Here is a 22,653-nt window from a genome sequence, read left to right on the forward strand (position 1 = left end):
GGCCTGCTGCTCTCTTGAGAGATCTGGGAGAGATTTATGAGTCAAACCTCTCCTGACCGCTCTGCCATCCACACAGCCAACATATGCCAAGAGCATCCGTTTCACCCCACATCCCTCCCTCCTCCCTTGCTATAGGAATTGCATCATCTCATTTAAAGCTGACAGAGCTTCCCAGCAAAAACTGCGTGGGAATAAAGCATCTGAACATATCAGGTGCAGGCCAGGGATTTAAATATTTGTGAGGCATGCGGCATCAACCACACAGGTCCATCTGCTTGAACAGCAGTTAAAGAGCAGTCCAGAAAGCCAGACATAAATAAGTGGTTCCTCTTACCAACCTCTCTGCTCCATTTTTTTCTGTTGTTTACATTCATTCATGAGATTTAAGAACATATGTGCTAACCTGACACCTTTAAGGATACCCTCTCCCAGATATAACTAAACCTGCCGTACTGAACAAAGCAAAACCACAGCCAGTCTCTGTTGTAGCAGGGCTGAGCATAACAGTTAGGTCAGCGAAGAGCAGACCCTGGTTGATTTTTTAATAGTTATGGCAATGTGTCTGCTGAATGATAAAGAGCCTGGAGGAATTATTTTCCCCATGTCTTACTGGAGCATGGTACCAGATGGTTTTGGTCTGGACACCCATGTTCAGCTCATGGCTGTGAGTTGAAGAGAAGCATATGGGTTGTGGAGATTCATCAGTGGCTCATGTCTATATTCAACGTGTCCACGGCAGCAGACAGACTGACACACAGCAGGCAAAGCTGAGCAGTGAGAGGGCAAGATGTGGTGCAGCAGCTAAAATCAATGCAGAAATCCCCCCTATGGTTGAGAAGGCCACGCATCATGGACTAACAGCACGGGGACAGAGATGCAGCACCCTCTTACTACTATTGCTGTTCTCTTTTTCAGTGCAGGAGGTGCACTTGCTGCTGAGAGGGGTGCACAACGCGGCGGTGAGGGAAGGTGCTGTTGGCACACCCTGAGCCCTGGACCAGGCTGGCATCACCGCCTGCTTAATCGCTCCCTAGCCTGGTTCTGTCAAAATGAGCCATGGTAACGAACACACTTTTCACCATAAGGTTTGTTTACTAGTTTCAAAGCACAGGCAGTGTGACAGAAAGGGGTTAGGGAGGAACTCCACAGTCCTGGAGCCCCTGGGTTGGGGCTGGCCATCTCTAAACCTGATCCAGTCATAGTTGGAACAATGTGTTTGGAGACTGTGAACACTCAAAAGAACAAAAAATAAGAGAAAGAAGGAAAAAAAAGGCAAATATAGACAATCACATGCATCAAGCACCACAGAAATGGTGTTTTATCTCAGCATCTGCCTTACAAGGCCTGCAACACATGGTGAGATCCTGCCCAAGGTCTCCGAGCAGAGAGCAAGACCTCATCCCTCTGCAGCTCTGCAATAGGTGCCACCACTGAACGTAGCCCAAGCCTCCTGCATCAGAAAGAAGGGTGACAAACTAAGTGCTTTGTCCATTAGGAAACAAAGCAAGTTTTAGGGAAAAAAAAAATCTGGATTTTATTTGCAGCTTTTTTTTAAGTTGTGCTTTCCAAACAAATTTTCCTGAGACTTCATTCAAATGGAAGAGCTATGTACTGCTGCATACAACTGCCCCTACCATCAGAGTACCCAGATTTTAATAAATGGCAGCCCTCTGTTTTAAGTAATTACTTAGTAGAAAATGGAAAGGCTTTCTAAAACCATCATTATTAGTCAGCATCCACAAATATGAAGGTTAGGTTAGACCAAATGAATAATCATTCCCTCTTAAGAGGCATAAGATACAAAGCTAAGTAAGATAGAGAAATCTCAAAGCACAGAGCAGTCACTTGCTGTTTGCTGTTTGTTCTAAAAACCAGTGGTTTTTAACTGCTAAACTCCATTAATTGACCTTTGGCATCCCAAAGCCCTTCCCAGTGCCCCAGCAAGGCACACAACTGGGCTTTCCACCCATCAGGGGGGATGAGGCTGCCCCCAACCACTCCAGTCACCCTGGGACACGTCTGTAGCAGTCCTGGGCTGCTCACGCGGAGTGACAACGTTCCCCTGTGTAACAGCTGCCTGTCCACAGGCAAGAGAGCTGCAATTTCACTGAAGTGGTGGCTCAGTCTAGGTCAGAAGCAACAGATACATAGATCCCTGGTGAGATTTTAGAAAAACTATTTCCAATTTGCCTGCAATTAAAAAAAAACCAACCCTTAAACACCATTATTATTTTATTACGGCTGTGGTCTTTGGAGTTAAGACACTTGCACAGAGGAGTAAAGCCTCTTCAGCCATTTGTTTCTGCTGTCAATGTGGTTATTTCCCTTCAAAGGACATTGCCTTGGTAATTCTCTCTGCTGCAGGAAGACATGGTTTGGATGTCCAGTCTTGCCTCCAGGTATTGCCCTCCCATTTGTGAAATGGAGATGGCAGCAAAGGGAGTCAAGGGAAGAGCTGGATCGAGGCACAGAGGCAGAAGCTGGTGTGCAGAAGCCCATGCTCTCTCTTGGCAGGAGCTCTGCCTGTGGCCTCCATCTGCCAGCCACTTCAGGTGGAAGTAGGTTCTTTTTCAGATACATTTCTATTTTTGGCAGGTTTACCAGCACAAAAGATAGTTTAAATCTGCTCCAGTGGTCCAGAGAAAGCCCCATAAATCAACAGCTGGTGAAGGTAGAAGCATGGGGTGGGGGAGAAACTCAAAATGAAAACACTGCTTGGCAGTGGTGACAGGGCAGTGATAAAAAGGTGAATTGATCAATACTGTTATTTACTTTTTATAAATTGCTTTCAGTCTCTCACCACATCTGCTGGGACTCTGGCTCGCTCAGTGTTTACTCTGTGATGGATGACAAGGCCAGAAACACATGTCCAGTTTGTGTTTTTAATAGAATGCATAATGACTTGTATTGCTAAATTATTCCCCTCCAAGGAGCACGAGCACATATCTCACACGCACCAAGCCGTTATGAATGCCCTTGGTTATTGACCAAGTCAAAGCAGCACTCTGCCAGCATGTAATTAAAGAAATTGCAATAGGGCCACAAGAATATATTTAAGAAAGCAAGCATTTATAAATGGGAAAAAACAAACAAAATCAGGAACCAAATAATTGTGGGATACATAAGGAAGGAGAAAAGGAATAAAAGCAAATCAGAATCAATTACCAAAAGCAGCACTGAAAATCAACCAACATTTTCCACTGCTATTTATTAGCTTTAGCAGCAGGTGCATAAATTATCAGTGCCTCTGGGAGGATGGTTGCCCCACCACAGATCTATTTCCTTTCAAAGTCTCCAGTTAGCAAAACCAGGACAGAATATCCCACTTTGGTAAAAGCACTGGGGTGAATGAGCTGCAGACCTCAGTGGAAGCTGCAGTGTTAGCGAGGGGTAGGACAGGAGCTGAGCTGCTGGGCACGCTGTCGCTTGCAGCCACACTCTGCTGGGCTGCTGGCAGGTCCCAGGTTAATCCAGCACCAGCAAAGCCAGATTTGCTCGGCTCACAGATCCATCTTCTCCCTAGGACAGTGATTACACTGCTTAAGGGACTTAATCAAAGTTATCTATCTACCCGAATTCCGGTTTTATCACCCACAAGCAGATATACTACCTACTCCTTATCTGCAGTACTTCACACCAAGGGCACAGGAATTGATTTGTTAAGATATATAAAGGCAATTTGGTAAACATGCTATATAAAGCATTAATGCATATCTAAAATGAAAAGTAATTTCAATATCTGTTTGAACAGCAACACCAACACTGTTCCCTGTACCCTGCAGTGAATTCCACAACTAGCCCTTCAAAAGGATATTTGAGACAGACAAAAAAAAAACCCAAACCAACCCACAAAAAGCAATCTTTTGTGTAATCAACTATCATTTTCCCAAGGCTAATAAAAAATCCATATCTTATTTTAAGAGGTCAGGTATTGAACATACAAGGATACATGACTATTAGCTTCTTGCTGTTGGAGATTTTAATTTGTGAGAGATTTACAGAAAACCTAAAGAGGCATAACTGTATTATTAGAACTGAATGCAGCCAGCAAGGCCAGAGCTCTTAAGGCATGTGTTCTTCTAATGGAGATGGGTAGTCCAGGCTAACAAGAGCCCAATCTTCACATCCCTGTGTCAAAAATCTTAGTTTGGACAGCTTTGCATCCCCACCATTGAGCACCTCAGAGGTCCCTGCACACAGCTGAGCTCCACAGCCCACACAGCTCTTTGAACCACACAGAGCAGAAAGGAGGGAACACTCTGCTCTTCCATCAGCACAGCTGCTTCACAAACGCAGCCTTCTCTCTGGGACAGAAACTGAGGCACTCCAGTAGGGAGAAAACAAGGGCAATTTTCCTGGCTTCTTGTCCCGTCACCACTGAATGAAGTGCATGGAAGTGGTGCACAGGAGGTAGCTTCAGTGTTTTGCTTTGCTCATTTTCATTTAGCAAATGTAGAAGACTGAAATGAAGCTTGAGGGCACGAAGGTGCCGCAGAAATATAAAGCACAATCAATGAGAGACTCACTCCTTGGATTTCTTCTTCATCCTTCGAGGAACGGAAGGGGAAACGAGGCTATATGCATAGATTTGCATCATGTGTTGATCTGCTGCATCCCTTTGCCATACTGTGTTTGAGCAGGGGGGAAAAAAAACCCTTTGTGTGCACAGACCACAACCCGGGCTCACCCAGCACAAGACTTCCCTTTCTGGAAAACCCCGAGACCTCAGCGAAGAAGAAATGCCCCCAGCAAACATCCACCCCTCACCAGGAGCAAACACAGACCCTCACTGCATGTTCACCCCAGACCAGCAGAGCCTGCCCTCCTCATACAAAAACCTCCCAGGTTTTTACCCTTTTATGAGGCTTTCCAGCAGATTTATGGCTCCTCCTACAGCCAGATCCATTACATGAATTCTTCCAACACATCAATCAACAATCCTGCTCTTTCCCCTTTTATTTAGCCCATCTCCCAATTAGCTCTGAGAGCCACAGCGCAACAAAAACTTGATTGCTTTTATTTCTGCAGTGCTCCTGTGATGAGGTTGCAACACCTTCTGCTCATTTAAGAAGGCTGAAGCAAATCTTTCTAGGCAGAGGAATTAACTACAGATCAGCGTGCTGAAGCCAAGAGCTAAAACTCAATGAAAGCAACTCATCTTTCATCTACAGTATAGCTGGACCACAAAGCTCATGAACAAACCCACTTCTTTGGCCACAACAGTGCAGGGGGGTCTTCAGTGGACCCCTCCAGCTTGTCATCTATTTAACCTGCCCTGGCTTTACAGAGTAGGGAACAGGAATCCAATGTGGGAGGCCAATAAATCAAGTTCCCTACTTTAAGACAGTGTTTATAGGCTTTTCCTTGTCAGAAGGAAAGCTGTAAAAGCTGTTTCTAGATCTATCTGAGCATCCAAATTAGCAGAACTGGAAGAAACTGAGCAAAACAGAGAAGAGTTATTTTTTACCTCTTCTCTCTTGATGCTTGCATCACACTCCTGCATGCACATCATGTCTCTGCAGGAGGTGCTTACCATAAGGCTGCTTGCTTTGGTTTTAATGTTTGAAACTGGTATATTTATCTGCCTGGTCAAAGGCAGAGTGACAAAATGATGATTTAATTTGCTAAGGCTTATGTGGACACTGGCTTATACAGCCTAATATATGAAAACAGAATTAAGATTCAACTAGCATCTCATCCCTGCCACCTCTTCTGCTGGATGGTTGTCTTTTCCTCCATTTGTAAATATAATTTTGGCTTTGACTCAGCAAAGGACTGAAATATATCTTAAGTTTATGCATATGCATTACTTAAATAATGTCCTGCAAACGTGTTCAACAATCAAAAAGATCAAATCAGTTATATTGTGAAAAAACCGCTTTGTAGTTGAATAATGGGTATCTAGCTATTTAAAACCCAGGAGCCAGTTTCTTTTTATTCAATGGTGATTTCAAAAAGTGTGTGAAATGAATTTTTTAAACAAATTTCAAATGAAAATATTTTCAACATAAAAACCTGTTTGAAGTGTAAATGTACATCTGAAGCAGATCCCATTCAAGTGAGACTCCACAAATAAAAACTAATATTCTTGCTGGCAACTCCCAAGTTCGTTCTGCTCTCCAGCCTCAGACATAATCTAAGCTTTGAAGCTTAAATGGGGTGAAACCCTGGCCATACTCAAGCCAGAAGTTTTTTGCTACCAGAATCATCATCCTAGGTTGCTACCTGAGATTGCAATGGCAAGGCAGTGGTAGGGCAGCAGGTCAGGAGCCCAGCGCAGGGTAAACTCTGCACCATCCCCTGCTCCCCTGCCACTGAAATGTCATTACAGGTACCCTGCTGCTTTCAGAAAGCATTTTGATGTCTTCAGACAGTAATTGGTACCAAGTCAAATGTTAAATACTGTGCTGTTATTTCTCAGGTTTATTCTCATGGCACAAACTGAGGAAGATGGGAAGAGGGAGAAGAAATAACATAGGGTGCAAAGCCATCCTTTTGTTGATGTTCAGGTGACTCCTGAGAATCACCCTACTTAGATCAGAACACCTCCAATTAACTCACTAAGTAATGCTGCAAATGCCAAGAGGTAATTGCAAATAGCTTATCTCTTTTAATGAACTGTAGTTTTAAAGTGTACCTAGCTGCTCCATTCCCCAGGCACAGCTGGGTCCACGCTCCCGAGAGCTAGACACAAGATCCCATTACTGCAGTCTCACAGCCTGCTTTGTTTCAGCTGAGAGGTGGTGGCAGCCTCTGGACATGGCAAATCTGAGATGACTCAACTGGGTTTACTCAGCAGTGAAAGAGGGATGAGTGACACGAGACCTTGCTCACATTTGCCGTAAAGGAAAAATCCACTGATGCAAGGTATAACCAGACCCCACGTTAACCAGAAACTGGTGATGGATCTGCCTATATCATCCCTTTACAGCATCCTCTCTAAAGAGACCAAAAGGTCTTCAAATGAAGACCTTCAAATTAATTATCTTTGTTTCTTTTTCCAGAAGAGAAACAAAGATAATTAATGAGGTAACCAGTGAATACAGAAAAGAAAGAAAAAGGTCTATATCTCATTTTCTCAGAGCCCACCAGGTTCTGGCATGTGGATCTCTTCCTCTGTGGCTGGGGTTAGTCAAAACAATAACTCTCAGCAAAACCTGCCCAGCACCCTCCTGTCCCTGAAGTGCTTTCCTCCACCCCAGCTAAAGCCCACCACCCTCTTCATCCTTTTCCTCCTCCTTCTCCTCTTGGCAGTTTCCCCTTCTCTTCCTTCAAGCTCTGGGCTCACCTCACACCCACTTTCCTCCCTCCACCTCTCTCTGCAAGGGTCCCATGAGACCAGACAACTGTGAGCATGGAAATAAAAATAAGATTACTAATAACATAATACAATATTACAGTACAACACAGACCAGCTCATCAGTTGAGAAGCATCCTTCGCCCCAGCCCTTCATGCAGATGCTTTTCTCTGCAGCCACCAGCTCACGGAGGCAAGAACCACACATCTAATTCAATTTGGGAAAAATCACAAGCACTGCAAGTGCTACCAGGAAACCCAAGGAATCTTATCTCTTTCTGTTTGACCCCTCTGATGGGCCAGGTTGGAAAGCAGTAGCTCTTGCAACTGCTAGTACAAGCCTGAGCAATACTCACAGCTGATTGTAATTCCGAGCTCTACACCTCTTTTCTTGGGCAATTTAACATGGAAAGTACCGCTGCTGGGTATGACAGACTCTATAAAACCAAAAACAGAAAAAAAAGAAGACAGGAGAAAAAAGAAGAGTTTTCAGTTGCATGAATGGTTTCTTTGGAACCAAGATAAATATGCCCATAAAACTCAGCTATTTATTGGTCCAAACAAGGACCAACTTTATTATCTGAGGCCCCATGGACTTTAGGTTAAAATTTGTATTCTCGTTAAAAATACACACTCTGAACATCAAGTGAAGTGTTCACATCATGCTGTATTTCAAGACTGAGGCAGCTCTGTCAAGGTAAAAAGAAAAAAAAACTTTTTTTTTTTTCATACAAAGCTCCACTTTAGCCCCAGCCAATAGCATTGATTCCCTCCTTGCTTCAAGGCTATAAATTAATATAAATACTATTCATATTCATGGGCATACACTTAAAGTGCAGGTGGCTCTTTGTCTACTCCTGAGGCTCATATCTCTGCCAAGTGGTGAGCACAAGGCGTTTATGAAAGTATCTGAAGAAGGACCCTCCATCTTAGTGCACATTAGAGAACAATGAGAAATGGAAAAGGTCCTCACAGGGTCTTCTGGCTCGTCCCTCTGAGCTCTAGCAAAAACTTCATATATTTGCGTGACTATACTTCCTCCTGTGGGTTAGGAAGGGCCCTGTGCGAGTCCTGCTGTGGTGAGGAGCAGTAATTCCTCTGGGAACATACCTGCGACGTCAAATTCAATCTCGAGCAGCACTTTGTTGGTGAGGGCTGCGTCTCGCAGGAGCTGGTTAGCTTCCTCCATCGTCCCGTCCTCCGTCGCAATGCCGTTGATAGCAAGGACTCTGTCTCCCACTTGTAGCAGCCCACACCTGCAGTGCACATTGGGAAAGGAGGGGAAAGGGAACAAGGAAGCAGGGAAAACAGGGAAAGGAGAAAACACCCGCGCAACCAGCCATAAGTTACTTTTGCCAGGCAAAGCTGCTGCAAGACACACAGAGTAGTGACAAATCCTGCACAAGGGGCCCTGAAGAGAAGATAACTCATTCTGCAATGCCCATCTCAGTGCTGAGAGCCCTTGGAAGGTCACTAGGCAGCAAACCTTTGTGACTTACTTAGGCTCAGACATACTTTCTTCCTAAAAAAACATTTTTGGTCACATTTCCTGCAACCTACAGGATAAAAAAAAAAATTAATCCTCACCTTCCTAAAAGTCAACATCATGGCCAAGAGTTGAGAGTGATAAATGCAAGGACATGTGTCCTACGCTATCTAATGGTACACAGCTTTTTCTATGTGCCTGCACCATCTGAAACCCAAACTAATGGCACTGAAAATTGCACAGATTCCTCGGCTTAATACAGGGCTAATACCGAGGCTACAATCCAGTGAACTCACTGAAATGTCTCAGCAAATTGGATAATCATTTACCCCTTGTAATTGCATTTCAGGAAGCCAAATGTACATTGATACTGTTTAACTGCTTTGAAAGACCAATATTATTCTGACGCGATAACTCGTCAGCGTAACTACAACAGGCCCCTTGGGGTTTTTGGTTCAGACCCACTTTCTCCAAGAACAGCCATCAGCAGGTTTTTTTACTCTGGAAGGAAAACAATGATGGCAAAGCGATGCTGGAGATACTGCTACAGCACGGTTTGCCTCTCGGGACCCCTCTGTATTTATAAGCCAGGTTTTTGTCACTCGTGAACCACTGCACTCACTATCCATCTTCCCTCTCTTTGTTTTTTTTACTATACTGCAACACCAGCAAGAGAATTCTCCAGGTTATCTCCCACAACTAATCTGAACCTGCCCATGGCTCTACAAAATCAAGAGTGTAATGTTCCCTGTGACTAGCCATAGGCCATTGCTCATCTTCCTTCTCCTCCATACCCTTCATTGGCTGTTTGCTGTAACCACATCTTTTCAGAGTTTCCACTCATCATATGTCTATAAGGCTGTCCACTTGAGCAGAGCTCAGGAATCCATTCTTCATCCATCATTAACATAAGCTGCAGAGTGGTCTCCAAAATAGGTTGAAGATGATGGGAACAAGTCTAAGGTTGACCTCAACGTTTAGAGTTATTTTACCACAAAGATTTCCCAGAAGCATCAGCTAACCTGTTTTGAGCCTTCTCCAGAGAATCTTTATGCCCCTCCTGTTTAATGATCAAACACGTCCTTCACCCGCTCCTTTCTTGATGTCAGATTCCACTGATACTCCACAGAAGAAAGATGGTTTTTTTACTAACCCTTCCAGTCACTCTTCATCACTCACACATGATTCATCTAGGATTCTGTGAAAACCTGGTACCACAGCTTCCAGGCACACAAAGATAGCATCAAAGGCAACAGACACGGGCTGTATCATTCACCTCCAAACAACAGGGTGTAAATGAAAGGCCAGGTTAACAAGAAAAAATATACACATCCACACTCAAGAAAAATGCACAAGTACAACAGTCTTTGCTGGTGGCCCATCAAAAGCTGAGCTATGAGGAAATTTGGAGAGTGCCTAGGGAGGTCATTTTCCTGGTAGGAAGGTATTAAACTTGCAGTATATTTATGCTGCTGAGTTCATGCCATCCATAGGAAAACGCTGCCTATTTTATGAGATGTAAATTCAGAACTGTTTGTCCAAGGAGACTTGGATTAGGACAGACAACTCCATGGTGTATAAACAAAACCACCCTTGAGAATAAATTACATCAAGTTTAATTACAGTCCTTTACTGGATTTGTGGCTATGTAGCCACATAGATGAGCTTGGAAATACCAGCTTATAAATATGAAGATGGGAAAGAATACAACAGAGATGCTTCCTCCAGTGCAAGAAGCTCTCTTGCTATGGCCACAACACACCTTTCAGAAAGGAGAGTTCAACATCTGCATCACACAGATATCACTGTCATTTCAAGGTCACAGAAGGACACGATCAGTTTTGGCACCACCCTTTCAGCTGCTACATCTGGGAGATCACAGGATACTTTTACACAGCATCAAAGCAAACAACTGCCACCTTTCCACCAGAGCTGCCTTCTCACAAAACAACTGTTCCTTGTGTTTCTTCACTCAAAGTGGATTTGTCTAGGTGTTTTATAGCCAATAGCTCTGTTAGGCCAGAAGTATGTTTATTTTACTACCAACCTTATTCAATCAGGGTTGTTTAAATCCTGGTCTTGCAGGTTTATAAAAGTTTGTGGAGTGAAGCCACAACCTTTTGGCTCCCTCCACGAGCGCAAGGAGACCTGACATGCCTTATTAACCCTTCAGAACAATTGCAGAGAGATCAGTTTGCAGCTGTCATGTACCCTTGCATTAGGAGCAGGGCCCATGGAGCCAAAGCTCCTGTAGACCTCTCCTTGGCTCTGCTGTGGGACCCTACACAGACCATTTGGATGACTTCCCTAAAGAGAAGGCGTTAGTCTCAGAAGTGTGCAGTCTAGCATCAGAGCTCACAAAGTGCTTTGAGATTATGGGAGAAGAATTTCTTTAAAATCAGAAAAAGCAAGAGCAGAGGCATCCCCCAGAGTGAAAGACCTAGCCCTAAGGCTGTGTTGGAGTCCATGATGGGAATATCTCCCTGGGGTTGCAGAGATTTACATTTTGCCATGACTCATTCCTCAGGCTCAAAGACAGCAATGGAGCATCAGAAGTGTCTTGCTAGAAACAGAGCAGCACACATTCAAGCCTCGGGCAATATATGCACCGAAGATCTCACCCAGCACCATCAGTACCTGCATGGACTCTCTAGCTGTGGGCGAGCAGCAGGAGCTGCAGAAACCAATCCACCGTGCCCTTACACACTCCTGAACTGGCCTGCACAGCTTGGATATGCACATTTGTGTGAGCCCATTGGTGGCTGAGTGGATCCTAGCCCCCAAAAGATCAAAGCTTTGCTGACAGCTTCACCTACCTGTTAAAACTTTCCTTTTGCAAATTATTCATACTCCAAAGCCAGAAACACAGTGATCAAACAACTGTCTTTGAGCAGAGCTAGAAAACGCATAACGTGGCAGGAAGCATTGATTTTGGATAGTGGGATGGAGAAGTCAGATACTCTTCCTCCACTGTCAGTGACAGCTCTGGGAGGAAGAACACAAAAGCTACGTGCTTCAAGGCAGCCAAGAGGGGATGTCAGGCATCTTCCTATTCCACTCTCCCTTCTGATAAAAGGGGCTGAATCACTGTCTCAGTTGGGACCCCAAAGGCTTCATCTTGCACCCAGGAAACAAAACAACAGGTGGGGAGGGAAGTCTGTTAGATGCTATTGGCTGCAAAACAAATCACAAGTCAGGCAGGTGAGAGCTTTTGCTTCACAGTGCCTGCTACAAGCCAATCCAAAGCAGGTAGCACATGTGAGGCAGCCCAGCCTCCCTGAGAAGAGGGTGATGCCATCCTCCCTCCCAGCAGTACTTAGACTCACTGGACACCTGAGAGGCAGCTCCTCCACGGCAAGCCGGACGGACAAAGTGACCGTGGGTTGTGTGCTTGTGCAACAGCACATTGAGCTTCACAGCTCTGGCACAGGAGGGTGTGAGCATGCAGGGCAGAGCCAGGCTGCTAAGCCTGTATCCCCACCTCTCTTTTGGAAAAACAACATACAAAACATGTTTATGAAAACATAAGCCTGCCTTTTTCACCCCACTGGGAACCCAGTGCACTTATCACTTGATGGGGAGGGAAGACAGCGTCTTCCTGCCAGCTAGGAACACCAGCACGGCCTAGGAAAGGTAGAAACGCCGCAGAGCTTTAATCCCCACATCGGCTCCAGGCTGCAGACAGGGGCAGGATTGCTCCCCTCACCCGAGGGCAGAAGGTGGCAGCCAGGAGAGCTCCTGCCGGCGGGCAGCCCCGAGTGAGAGCAGCGTGTGGCACGGCAGAGCCAGGCCCGGCGGGCCTCGGCTTCGGCTCCAGCCTTGGCAGGGGGACCAGGCGAAGCCATCTCCCTCCTCCCCTGGGACAGCAGGCTCTGCTGCTGCCTGGCTTATAAAAGGAGTTTGGTGCTTTGCAATGCCAGCCAAATTCACCCTGGTAATAGAGGATAAAAACCCCAAAGCACTATCACTTCCCTTTTTAAGCCCTGTTTGGAAACAAACAATCAAACAAAAGGCATAAAAGGCTTTTGAAATCTCTCTTAGCCTGTGTCACTCAGGTCGACTCTTTTTCCTGTGGCAGCCCCTTGTCCCCAGGCACTCTGCTCAGCTGTCCAGAGAAGCTACCACAGGCTCTGCACAGCAAGGACCTCCAGTTCCTTTTGCAGGGACTTTCTCTGCCATATAGCTCCCGTGTGCTGCTTTCCTGGGCTGCCTTGAGGACATCAAACCATCCACACATGCTGATAAGGCCCTTGGAGATTCCTCCTAAGAAAGGTTCTACAGCAAGCATTGAGCACTGCCATACCATTGCATCATCTCCAGCACCCCTAGGTAGGGCAGACCACCAGTGAACAGAAATCAGCATGGGGCCACAAGTACCAACTCATTCACCTCTCTCTATCTCATCTGCCTAGCTAAACCAACTCTCCCTTCCACCCTACAAGGACGCAAGCCATGCTGGGACCTGGCCCCTTTAGTAGAAAAAGCCTTGCTAGAGGGTACGCAGACACTCAAGCAGACTTTAAATCCAGCCAGGCAGGGTACTGGGAAAAGTTTAACCCAAGCTCCTGAGCCGAGGCTTGACCACCTGAGTCACTACTCCCAGTGTCCCCAAGGGGTGGCATGTAGCAGTTAATGCTGCTCCTCCATTCTCTTCTTCCAGCATTATGAAGCCAAAAGCAAGAGTGCTTAGGTGCAGCAACTACCCACTCCTCAACCAGAGCCCTCCTCTGCAGTTCAAAAGCTTGGCTTTAGGGACAGTTTACATAGCTGCTCTCTGCTATGACAAAACTAAGCAGAAAACACTTTGCAGGGCCAATTTGTTTAGATCCTTCCCCTTTCTGCACCCAGACAAAATCTTTATCTTTAAAAGAGAAAAGAAAAAAAGGGGAAAAAAAAAAAAAAGGGGGAATGGTGCTCTCACACAGACACACACTCCCTTCCTCCTCCTCCCAGAAGAGTCACAGCCTGGTGCCAAGATGTTCACCTGGGATGCGAGGGAGGCCACGGTCAGTCAGCGAGTGCAGAAATGGCAGTGACAGTAAACCATGCCCAGTGAAGAATGGGAGATATTACAAGGATGATAGTAAATATCTAAATGAGCCTCTGAGGAGAGAAAACAAACCAAACCATGAAATGTTCAGCAGCAGCACCATCAGCATCCAAGGGCAAGGTCTCTAACCTCTCTGCCGGGCTGTCGGGCTCAATAAAACGGACGAGGGGTGGGGAGGACAGGGTTTCTGTAGCAAAGATGCCTCCCTGGAGCTGAAGTCCGAAGCCATTCAAAGGGTCTCCCCGGAGCACCACCTCTGTCGTCTCCGTGTGGACTATCTGCCCGCCAGGACCGACTGTGCTGGAGGCCAATGACACTGAGAGGAAGAGAGAGGCAGAAAGTCAGGGTAGCCACAGTCAGCATAGCATATCTGGGCACAGCCCTCAGTCTGGCAGTGGTGGGGACAGTGACCAAGGCGAGGGAGACACTGTTTTTACTGAAATGAATGCTCCTGCCCCAGCTAACAGTCAACAATCACAAGGACAGCCAGGCAAGGATGCACGCCCCGTCCAGCCCAGCCTCAGCCCACAGCCACTCTTACGTGAGCTCTTGTGCTCCTTCTTCTTCTGCCTCCTCCTCAGCATGGTTGTGCGGGGGCTCATGGGGTGGGAGCTGCGAGGTAGCGTGTTCGAGTTCTGGCAGGGGAAGCCCTGTGTGTTCATGGTGGGGGATGAGAAGTTGGCAGCCACCAGAGCTGGGGAAATACAGAGCGTGTTAAGGATGTGCACAGACAACTACAAGAGTGGGTTTACCTAAGAGGTGTTCATCAAACACCTAATGGGTTCAGACTAGTTCTCTCTTCCCAGCTTCAGGGCTCAAGATGAAGTGAGAACTTTGTTCTACGCTTGCAGCTCTAGGAGAGCTGTTGAGAGTGGACCTGGACTCTAGATGGACATCGCTTGCTGGTGTGCAGTGACTGGGCTGCCTGTTGCTGCAGCATCCAGGCCATCGGGTGAGAAATGCATCATGAGTGCAGGGCAGTCAAGAGCAGGTTGGCACGAGGGCACTAATGAACCTTAAATAAACACAAAGAGAAACCACAGCTTGAACTTGAGCTGCTGGGCAACCGGGCTGCCCTGCTTGCTTCCCACAGTTTGGATACAGCACAATGTTTCCTCCTCTTTGCCTTACTGCCAGACGACAAGAAACCTGGAGCTGCAGAGAGCTTGCTTCCTGCAAGAGGTAGGTTTACAGATTCTGAAGCAGCCATAAACCTGCTGCTAACATTCTGTGTGGCACCAGAGTTGAGCTGGATAAGTTGTGGTGTCATGTTCTTACACATTACCAGAGATGCCCTCCTTGTCCCACAGCAACTCACTTTTCCTGTATGAAACCAGTCCCTGTGGTGTGGGGTTAGAGGATGGGAGCATGGCTACTGCTCTTTTTGCAGTTACCAGATCTGCGTGTGCTGGGCTGCAGATACTGATTCTGTACCTCAGCACTGGACCTGTGGAAACAGACCCAGGTGACCACAGAGGAAACCAGTAACAAGCCAGGCTACAGAGCTGGGTGTTACAGAAATGGAGGAGCACAATACGAACGCACATGTGCAGGGATGAGGGTAACACCATGCACTGAGCTTACATTTGCAGTAATCCTGTCCAGATGTCTGGTTCCAAGTGGGTGTCTTGCAGTGCCCAGGGTGGTGGGTGTGGCAGTAGTTGACACAAGGGTCCCAGCAGTGGTGGTGGTCACTCTTCTGCACCTTGACTGATAGCACCCAGGGGAGTAGAAATCACCACAGGCAGGCAGAAGAAGTGAGAAAAAGAAAAGGTAAGAAGCATAAGCTAGGAGATTGTAGAAGAGAGCCTCACACTGTTTCTGAACAAGTCAGGATCCAACCACAGTGTGTCAAGCACCAGCAGCAAAATCGCATCCCCACATAACCTCATGACACTTGATGCAACATGGCAGAAACCCACCCCCTCCCCACAAAAAAACTCCACCCCTGAGCCAAGGGCCTGACTACGCCACGCTGGCAGCACACAGATGTCACTACCGTTTGCAGTCCGTTGTGGGACGTGCAGGAGCTCCCTCTGGCCACAGCCTTCCTGAAGAGGCCATCAGCACTATCTGACAGCACCAGGGAAACCTCCTTGAGGAGTTTCCCACCTTGCTGCTGGAGCTGCCCTCCTGGGGACAAGGCTCAACACCTTCTGCACATGCCAAGGACACTTTGCTTAGCTCCAAGGTTTGGTTGCTTAGAGGCTGCTCTTGGCCAGGAATGCATGTAGGGATGAAAAAGAGGAATAGTAGAGGGCTGCTTCCAGCTCACCAGAACAAAAGGGATTTTATACACTGCTACCTCGAGGCAACTACAGAAGGCCACTGACACAGGAAAAGATGCCAACACTGTGGCAAACAGTGAATTAAAACATGGCATAAACATGCCAGACTCTGTTCAAGGGCACACAACTGCTTTAGCTTCAACCCTAACCCCAGCCACACAAATGTTGGCAGAAATCTGTTGCAGTGTGGCACCCATCATCTGGAAATCCCTTGTTCCAGGAACTGTGGCTTGGAGACATCAAGTCATGATGCCACAACTCTCCTCTGAAGTGCCTCAATGCCCCCCCAGGCACAGGTCCTTCAACTGCTCACACTGATGCTCCTTTTGCCCCTGGGCAACACAGGGTCCGTTCAGTTTTCCTTGCCCAACAACGAGTTTTCTCTCCCAAATCTCTGTGCCATGTTGTCTACATCTATTTTCTTCTGAGTGGAATTGCTGGCTAATGAGCAAGACTGCAAACATCTGTTTTATTCAGCTAAGCATAAATGGCATCCCACAGTGGAGCTTCACAGCAGCCAGGAGTTACCCCAGAGCTCTTAACCTCGCAACCTCTTTCCCAGGATAAGGTCTCCTCCAGGCTCTGTGTCCTTCAGGTAGGCAGAAACTCTGCCAGGGCTGGTACTACTGGAGCTTTCTGAGGGTGCAAATCTAGGACAGGGTCTCAGTTTATCTAGTGAGTAAACCCAGAGATCTCATCTAAAGGTCATCTGTTAGTGCCTTTTCCAGTGAAAATCCATTTTCTGCACATGCATCGAAAGCATCAAATCCTTTAGGTCAGGTTTTCCAACCAATACAGTGATTATATTTAGTCACTGCTAAACGCTTACTGGGTTTAGCACTTAGTCAAGCCAGTTTTGAAAAAAATACAGTTCCATCTCTGCAGTTTCTATTTTTAGAGAATATTTTCTTCTATTTATTGTTTTTCTAAAAGTAAACTCAGAGCCAGGCAGCTTTTAGAAACAAAAGTCAAACTAATAACTGTAGCTCTATCTAGACAAAAAGGGAAGCTCTTAACAAAATTAGACACTTTGAACATGAGGGAGAGAGCCTATGGACATAGATACAAAATAATTTAATCCATTTATAGCAATTAAACCTCCCCCTATGAATTCTTAGCTCATATCTGGCAATAGAAAAAAAGTGCCTTTGAAAGTCAGATGTCGATGCATTGGGGAAGAGATGAGACTTTGGACAATTCTATGATAAACAGCTACAACAGCCTTCCCCAGGCTTTTCCACATCATCCCTGCCTGAGAAGACCCATCCATCCACCCTAGCACCGCTCCTGGGCACCATCTGCTCCCGCTGGTCTTGAGAGCAGGGTGTAATCCTCCCACAAACTCTCCAAATGCCCCCAGAGCCACAGAGAAAGCCAACTCAGTTTGACAAATCCTGTGCTTCAGCATCAGACCATATTTTTGCATGGTTGCTGCAGCTTTAGAACCCTCCCCAGCTTCTCAGTAACTAGATTTTGATTGCACCAGAAGCCACTTTAAACAACATAATGACAAGCCCTGTGCAGGCACACACAGCAATGCAAACACAGAACAGGGATATATGGCTGTATGGTCTCCTCTCCTCAGCTGCTTTCCATGGGCTTTACTTTCCTGCCAACCATGACAGTTTGCTTTTACATGCTCCATTTTTCCTTACTACCCCTGTTTGCTTCCCTAAACTCAGAAAAAGCAGCCTGTGGAGTTGGCATTTGGCATCTGAGGCAGAAGGCAGCATCTCTCCCGGGTCCAAATACAGTTTGTCAGCTTTGGGGCAGTTCCTCAGCTGCTCATCATGGGCTGCACGGTGTCGTGGCTGGTTACACCACGAGGAGCATTGCTTTGTGAGCTGCTTCTCTTGCCCAAAGTGCTCTCCTTCCTGTCCCCACTACCCCTATCAGCAGCGGTGAAGGTTCAAGCCCAAGCACTGGTCTCCAACCACACACCTCTGCTCCTTAACAGCTATATGGATGAACAGCATCCTTCCCCATGACCCCTCACATGTTAAAGAGGTCAATCAGATGTGGAAGCAACTGTTACATAGCTTATTTTTCATATTCATGTTTTGCAATTATTCCCCCTCGTTTGTGTTCTGTACTTCTGCCACAGCACACGGATCTAATGCATGGAGATTTGGGTAAAAAGGCTCTGAACACACCAAGCTGTTCTTCCACAGATCCTCCTTCTCCTGAGCTGCTGCTAAATGCATACATTCTGAAAGATTAGGACTAGGGCACTAATAGAAGGAGGAAAACAGTTCATTTTAACTGCCATTGAAAAAGGATTATAGCTTTCCATGTTTTCCTGGCCACAAAGGTCAAATCATCCATCGCCTTTGTTAAACTGCTTTAATTCTGCAGAAATTGGACTGGACATGGAAGAAATTTATTTCTAGGCATAGAGATGTCATGATATTTTAGGTTTCACTGCATCATGTTAAAGAAGACAATGCGGGTATTTTCTTCCTTTCCCCAGACCACCCTAGAAAAGAGTGGAAAGAAGAGCTGTGTCCAGAGCTGCCATGCACCACTATTATTAAAATGCATATCCCTGAGACACAAGTGATTGAAAATGGTTGCAAAAGGAGCTGGTACTGAACAGTCATGCCTTAAAGACCTGAATTACAAGACCACCCGTATGGACCATAACAAAACTGCAAGCAAAGAGTTTTAACAGATCTGCTAGTGATGAGACTATGGTTACAATGAACTTCATGTGAGAGCCTGAGCCATGTTCTCCCGTGGAAGGAGAAACTAAAGTGGCACAACAAGGATGCTCACCATCATCCTAATGATATTTACAGGCACCTGGAGTTTGACTTCACTGGATCCAGAATTTTCTTCCCCAGTATTTCTTTGGTGGGGATGGTGGAAAGCAGCAGCCTCCAATGCATTCACTCTACCCCTGGCTGTCCAGACACAGCTGCCATTCAAACAGGCTGGTCTAGAAGACGAACATTACAGCTTTGTTTCCTCAGGAGGTCCAGCAGGACCCCACCTAGCTACTGACACGTCCTTTACAAAGCCTTACAGGGCACTGCCAAATGAAAACTGAGGTTGAAAATACCAAGCACCAAGGTTGCTTTTCTCCCTTTCCATCAAAGTCTCTTAGCTGAGGTACTAAGGAAGCAGCCTGCACAGCACTTGGTGCTGCAAAACCCTGGGACTCCCAGCTCTAGTTTCCTCACTGTAGCACAGATGTTACCTTTTCTTCCTATTCATATAATTGAAGAACATCATCTAATCACATGCATTTCATCAAAACTTTTTTTTTTTTCCCCCTCCACAGATGTCTCTCTTTGGAGTCTATTGCCAGCACTCAAAAGCAGCAACAACCCCAGAAGGGACCTCAATTGAGTTTAGAGGGTGACCAACAGCATTTGCACAGAGGACACACCTGTTTCTGGAGGCTTCAAAGGCAACCTGCTCTGGTGAACAGGTAATATCTCTAGCTTGACATTCTCTGAAGTGGCAGCTAAGAGCTGAGTTGCCTCTAGTAAGGAGCAGTGCTCTGTACTCGTGCCATCAATGGAGAGAATATGGTCACCAACGTGCAATGCGCCACATCTGCAAAGAAAACAGCAAGAGGCAATTATACACATGGCCAAAATTCACGTCCTTCCAGTCAGGAGTAGACATATAACAAAATCCAACAGTGAATTACTGTGTGAATTTATGTGAAATTTTTTCATATCTTATTTTCTCACTTCCAATTTGAACCTTAGGTTCAAGCACTGCCCAAAATACCAACTAAGATGGTTCATGCTTGAGTCAGTGCTGCTGATGGCTTGGGAAAGATCTTTTAAGTTTTTAATAGTGCCCACTCCCAGCTAGTCTGGATGCCTGAGGGCTCACCCAGAAGTGCAGTTAAGACCTACGAGCCAGCTCAGCTCAGCAGCACAACTAACCACAGCCAGGGCTGCATACCAGCCTGTCTTTCTGCATCCCCATGTAAAGGGTGACCAGCTGACTTGTCCACCAGGAAAAGGCTCTAGCTAGAAGTTTCCAGAATAGGGTTTTGCCATTCCACAGCTCCAGGGCAGTCAGGTCTGAGGCTTTTAAAACAGAGATCAGCTTTCACATGCACTGAGTTACGTTCATTCCTACTGAGGGGCGTCCACTGGTGTGGGGTCAGATATATTTAGCACACTTAGTGCTAAGAACTTGTGGGCATGGCCATTCCAAGGCAAGGCAGGGAAGAACGGTATATAACTAAAAAAAGGATAAAAAAAAGCAGTGGAGAAAGGAAAGCAAAGGTAGGAGCAGCACGTTCAGATCCATACCTGTCCACCACGCTGGCTGGCTTGATCTTGTCAATGACAATGACCTGCTTGTTCCGGTGTGTGGTTGTCGTCAGCGTGATTCCTAGTGTAGACCCTGGAGTCTTTGCTATTTCAACTAGTAAAGGACCTGAAGCATTTGCTACAGTATCTGCAAAACAAGAGAGCATCTGAAGACACTTCTCATACAGCTTTTCCTATTTCTAAATCATAGAAGAATCACAGAATGGCTTAGGTTGGAAGGGACCCTAAAGATCACCTAATCCAACCTCCCTGCCATGGGCAGGGATGCCCATCAACTAGACCAGGATGCTCAAGGCCTCATCCAACCTAAATGCAGGGGGTTGGCCAATAGTGCTGACTTGCCATGTATGTCAGTAAACCTGGAGTTTGGACATCCTACAATCTGTGTCACATGGCAACTTAACAAAGAAGTGAACTGAAGAAGCCAAATTGCTTCTTCACAAAACATATATGGCAATGAAATGAAAAAATACAACAATGATTCACTCCTGGAAACAACCTCCCCGACTCTTTTCCTGGGGTCAAATGCAAGATTGAGGAAGAGGTTGCTCAAAGGCTGCGAAGCAGTCACATCAACAGTATTAGAAGCACAAAAAAAGGATGCTTGGAAAGGTGGGACTGTTCTAGGCTTCTTCCCAAACAAAAAAAGACACAAAGAAATAGGAGCTCGCTTTCGGAAGGACTCACAAGTCTTGTAGCTGATGAGGAGCACACAAGTCAGTCAAATCCCGTGTGCTTCAGCATCAGCTTCAAATGTATCATCTCAACTGCTCATTTCAGCTCCTTCATAGTGACAGTGGGAGCAGAGACAGCACTACGTGCCCACATGCTTACAAAAGCCTCCTCCCTCCCATCAGACAGTGCAGGGGTAACTCGTGTTTAAAAGCTGCAGCTCTGCAATAAGCTTAATAGATGCTCTAAGTGAGACAGTGAGACTCCTGCGAAATTGCACCTGTTAGGATAAGCCTGCACTGTACCTATTCATCTCTCCTAAGGAAGGGGGAGCAAAAAGAAAGCCTGTGTCTCTGGCTGATTAGACAGAAATTCCCTCCACATTTATTACACACATTTGCTTCCAGATTACCTAAAGCTATCATAAAGAGGCTGGATTCACCAACAGTTAACACCACCAGGCATCCCACAGCTGGCACCCCATGTGCAGTTTGACACACACACTCTCCCCCCAGTCCCCAAACCACCTCATGGAAATCCAGCCATCCGCTTTGAAGGAAGGGCCAGCAGAGCCCTCTGAGAGCCTGATACCTCCTCAGTCCTGAATTATTCATAGTAAGGCTTTTCTCTTCCAAAGCTATGCTCCACTAAAAACGCTGATGTTACTTGGTTCCAAAACTTGATGCATGGCTCATTCTTGCTCTCTGATAAATAGGAGCATTAATGCAGATCTTGGAAGCTAATGCACAGAGGGGTCCTTCCTGGTATTTGTTGAAGTTGAGTCTCTGGAGACATAATTTTCCCTTAGAAATTTCTCCTGGGGATCATGCAGGCTCTGGTCTACTCACAGTGCTCTTTTCCCAAAGGAGGGAGGAGGAAGAATGAGCCATGTTAAAGGTCATGCAGGCTTCAAATAAAACACTGTTCATTCTCCGTTGAAAAGGACCACTGAGGAGATCTGCAGGATCTAGCAAAAAGCACAGTCCCAGGTCAATCAAAAGATGAGAAGGACAAAGCATCCAGCTAAAGCCTGCAGAAGGTGCACTCAAAACTTCGTTAGCAAAGGAAACACCAAGAGACTGAGGATCTCTTCCAAAAGCAAACACCAGCTATATGTCGGCTTTGCAACCTGTGTGTCGAGCACAAACACTCTGTAGAGGGACACAGACTCATACTCCTCCAGCTGAAGGGAAGGAGATGCTTGCTGGATAGGCAGACCTTTCTTTGCAATGAAAATACCTGCTCCTCTCTGCTCTACCCAGCATCCAAGCTTCTCGGCTTTGCCAAGTGCCTTCCAGGGAGGTCTCAGCATTATGTTAAGAAGAAAGAGCTTTAGGTACCTAATCCCATGCCAGGACCTACGTGATCAATAAGACTGCAGAAAATCACAGCTCTGCCTCAGGCCCACGGTCCCTCCTCCCACCACACACAGCATGGGCCACCCCACCACCCCTTTTAATTCCCATCTCCAGTGGCATAGATGAGAATTGCTCCAATTCCATTTTATAGAGGCATTTGTTGAGGAAATACCAGCCAAGCCTCTATTAATTAATCTAGGGAAA

At 46.2% G+C, this 22,653-nt stretch overlaps 1 protein-coding gene across 1 annotated transcript in view; it reads right to left on the bottom strand.

Annotated features, from left to right (window-relative positions):
• LOC103773425 (glutamate receptor-interacting protein 2-like) overlaps positions 1-22,653 on the bottom strand; it is a 59,447-nt gene that overhangs the window by 22,944 nt on the left and 13,850 nt on the right. Inside the window, exons 7-13 of the mRNA XM_008940794.1 lie at positions 20,399-20,546; positions 19,513-19,682; positions 15,418-15,543; positions 14,375-14,527; positions 13,963-14,149; positions 8,408-8,553; positions 7,654-7,734 (exon numbers count right to left, since the gene is read on the bottom strand). Coding sequence (XP_008939042.1) covers positions 7,654-7,734; positions 8,408-8,553; positions 13,963-14,149; positions 14,375-14,527; positions 15,418-15,543; positions 19,513-19,682; positions 20,399-20,546 — 1,011 coding nt within the window. The remainder of the gene's footprint in view (positions 1-7,653; positions 7,735-8,407; positions 8,554-13,962; positions 14,150-14,374; positions 14,528-15,417; positions 15,544-19,512; positions 19,683-20,398; positions 20,547-22,653) is intronic.

The sequence above is a fragment of the Merops nubicus genome, unplaced genomic scaffold, assembly GCF_000691845.1.
Source record: "Merops nubicus isolate BGI_N331 unplaced genomic scaffold, ASM69184v1 scaffold5945, whole genome shotgun sequence".
In the NCBI taxonomy this organism is placed as follows: domain Eukaryota; kingdom Metazoa; phylum Chordata; class Aves; order Coraciiformes; family Meropidae; genus Merops; species Merops nubicus.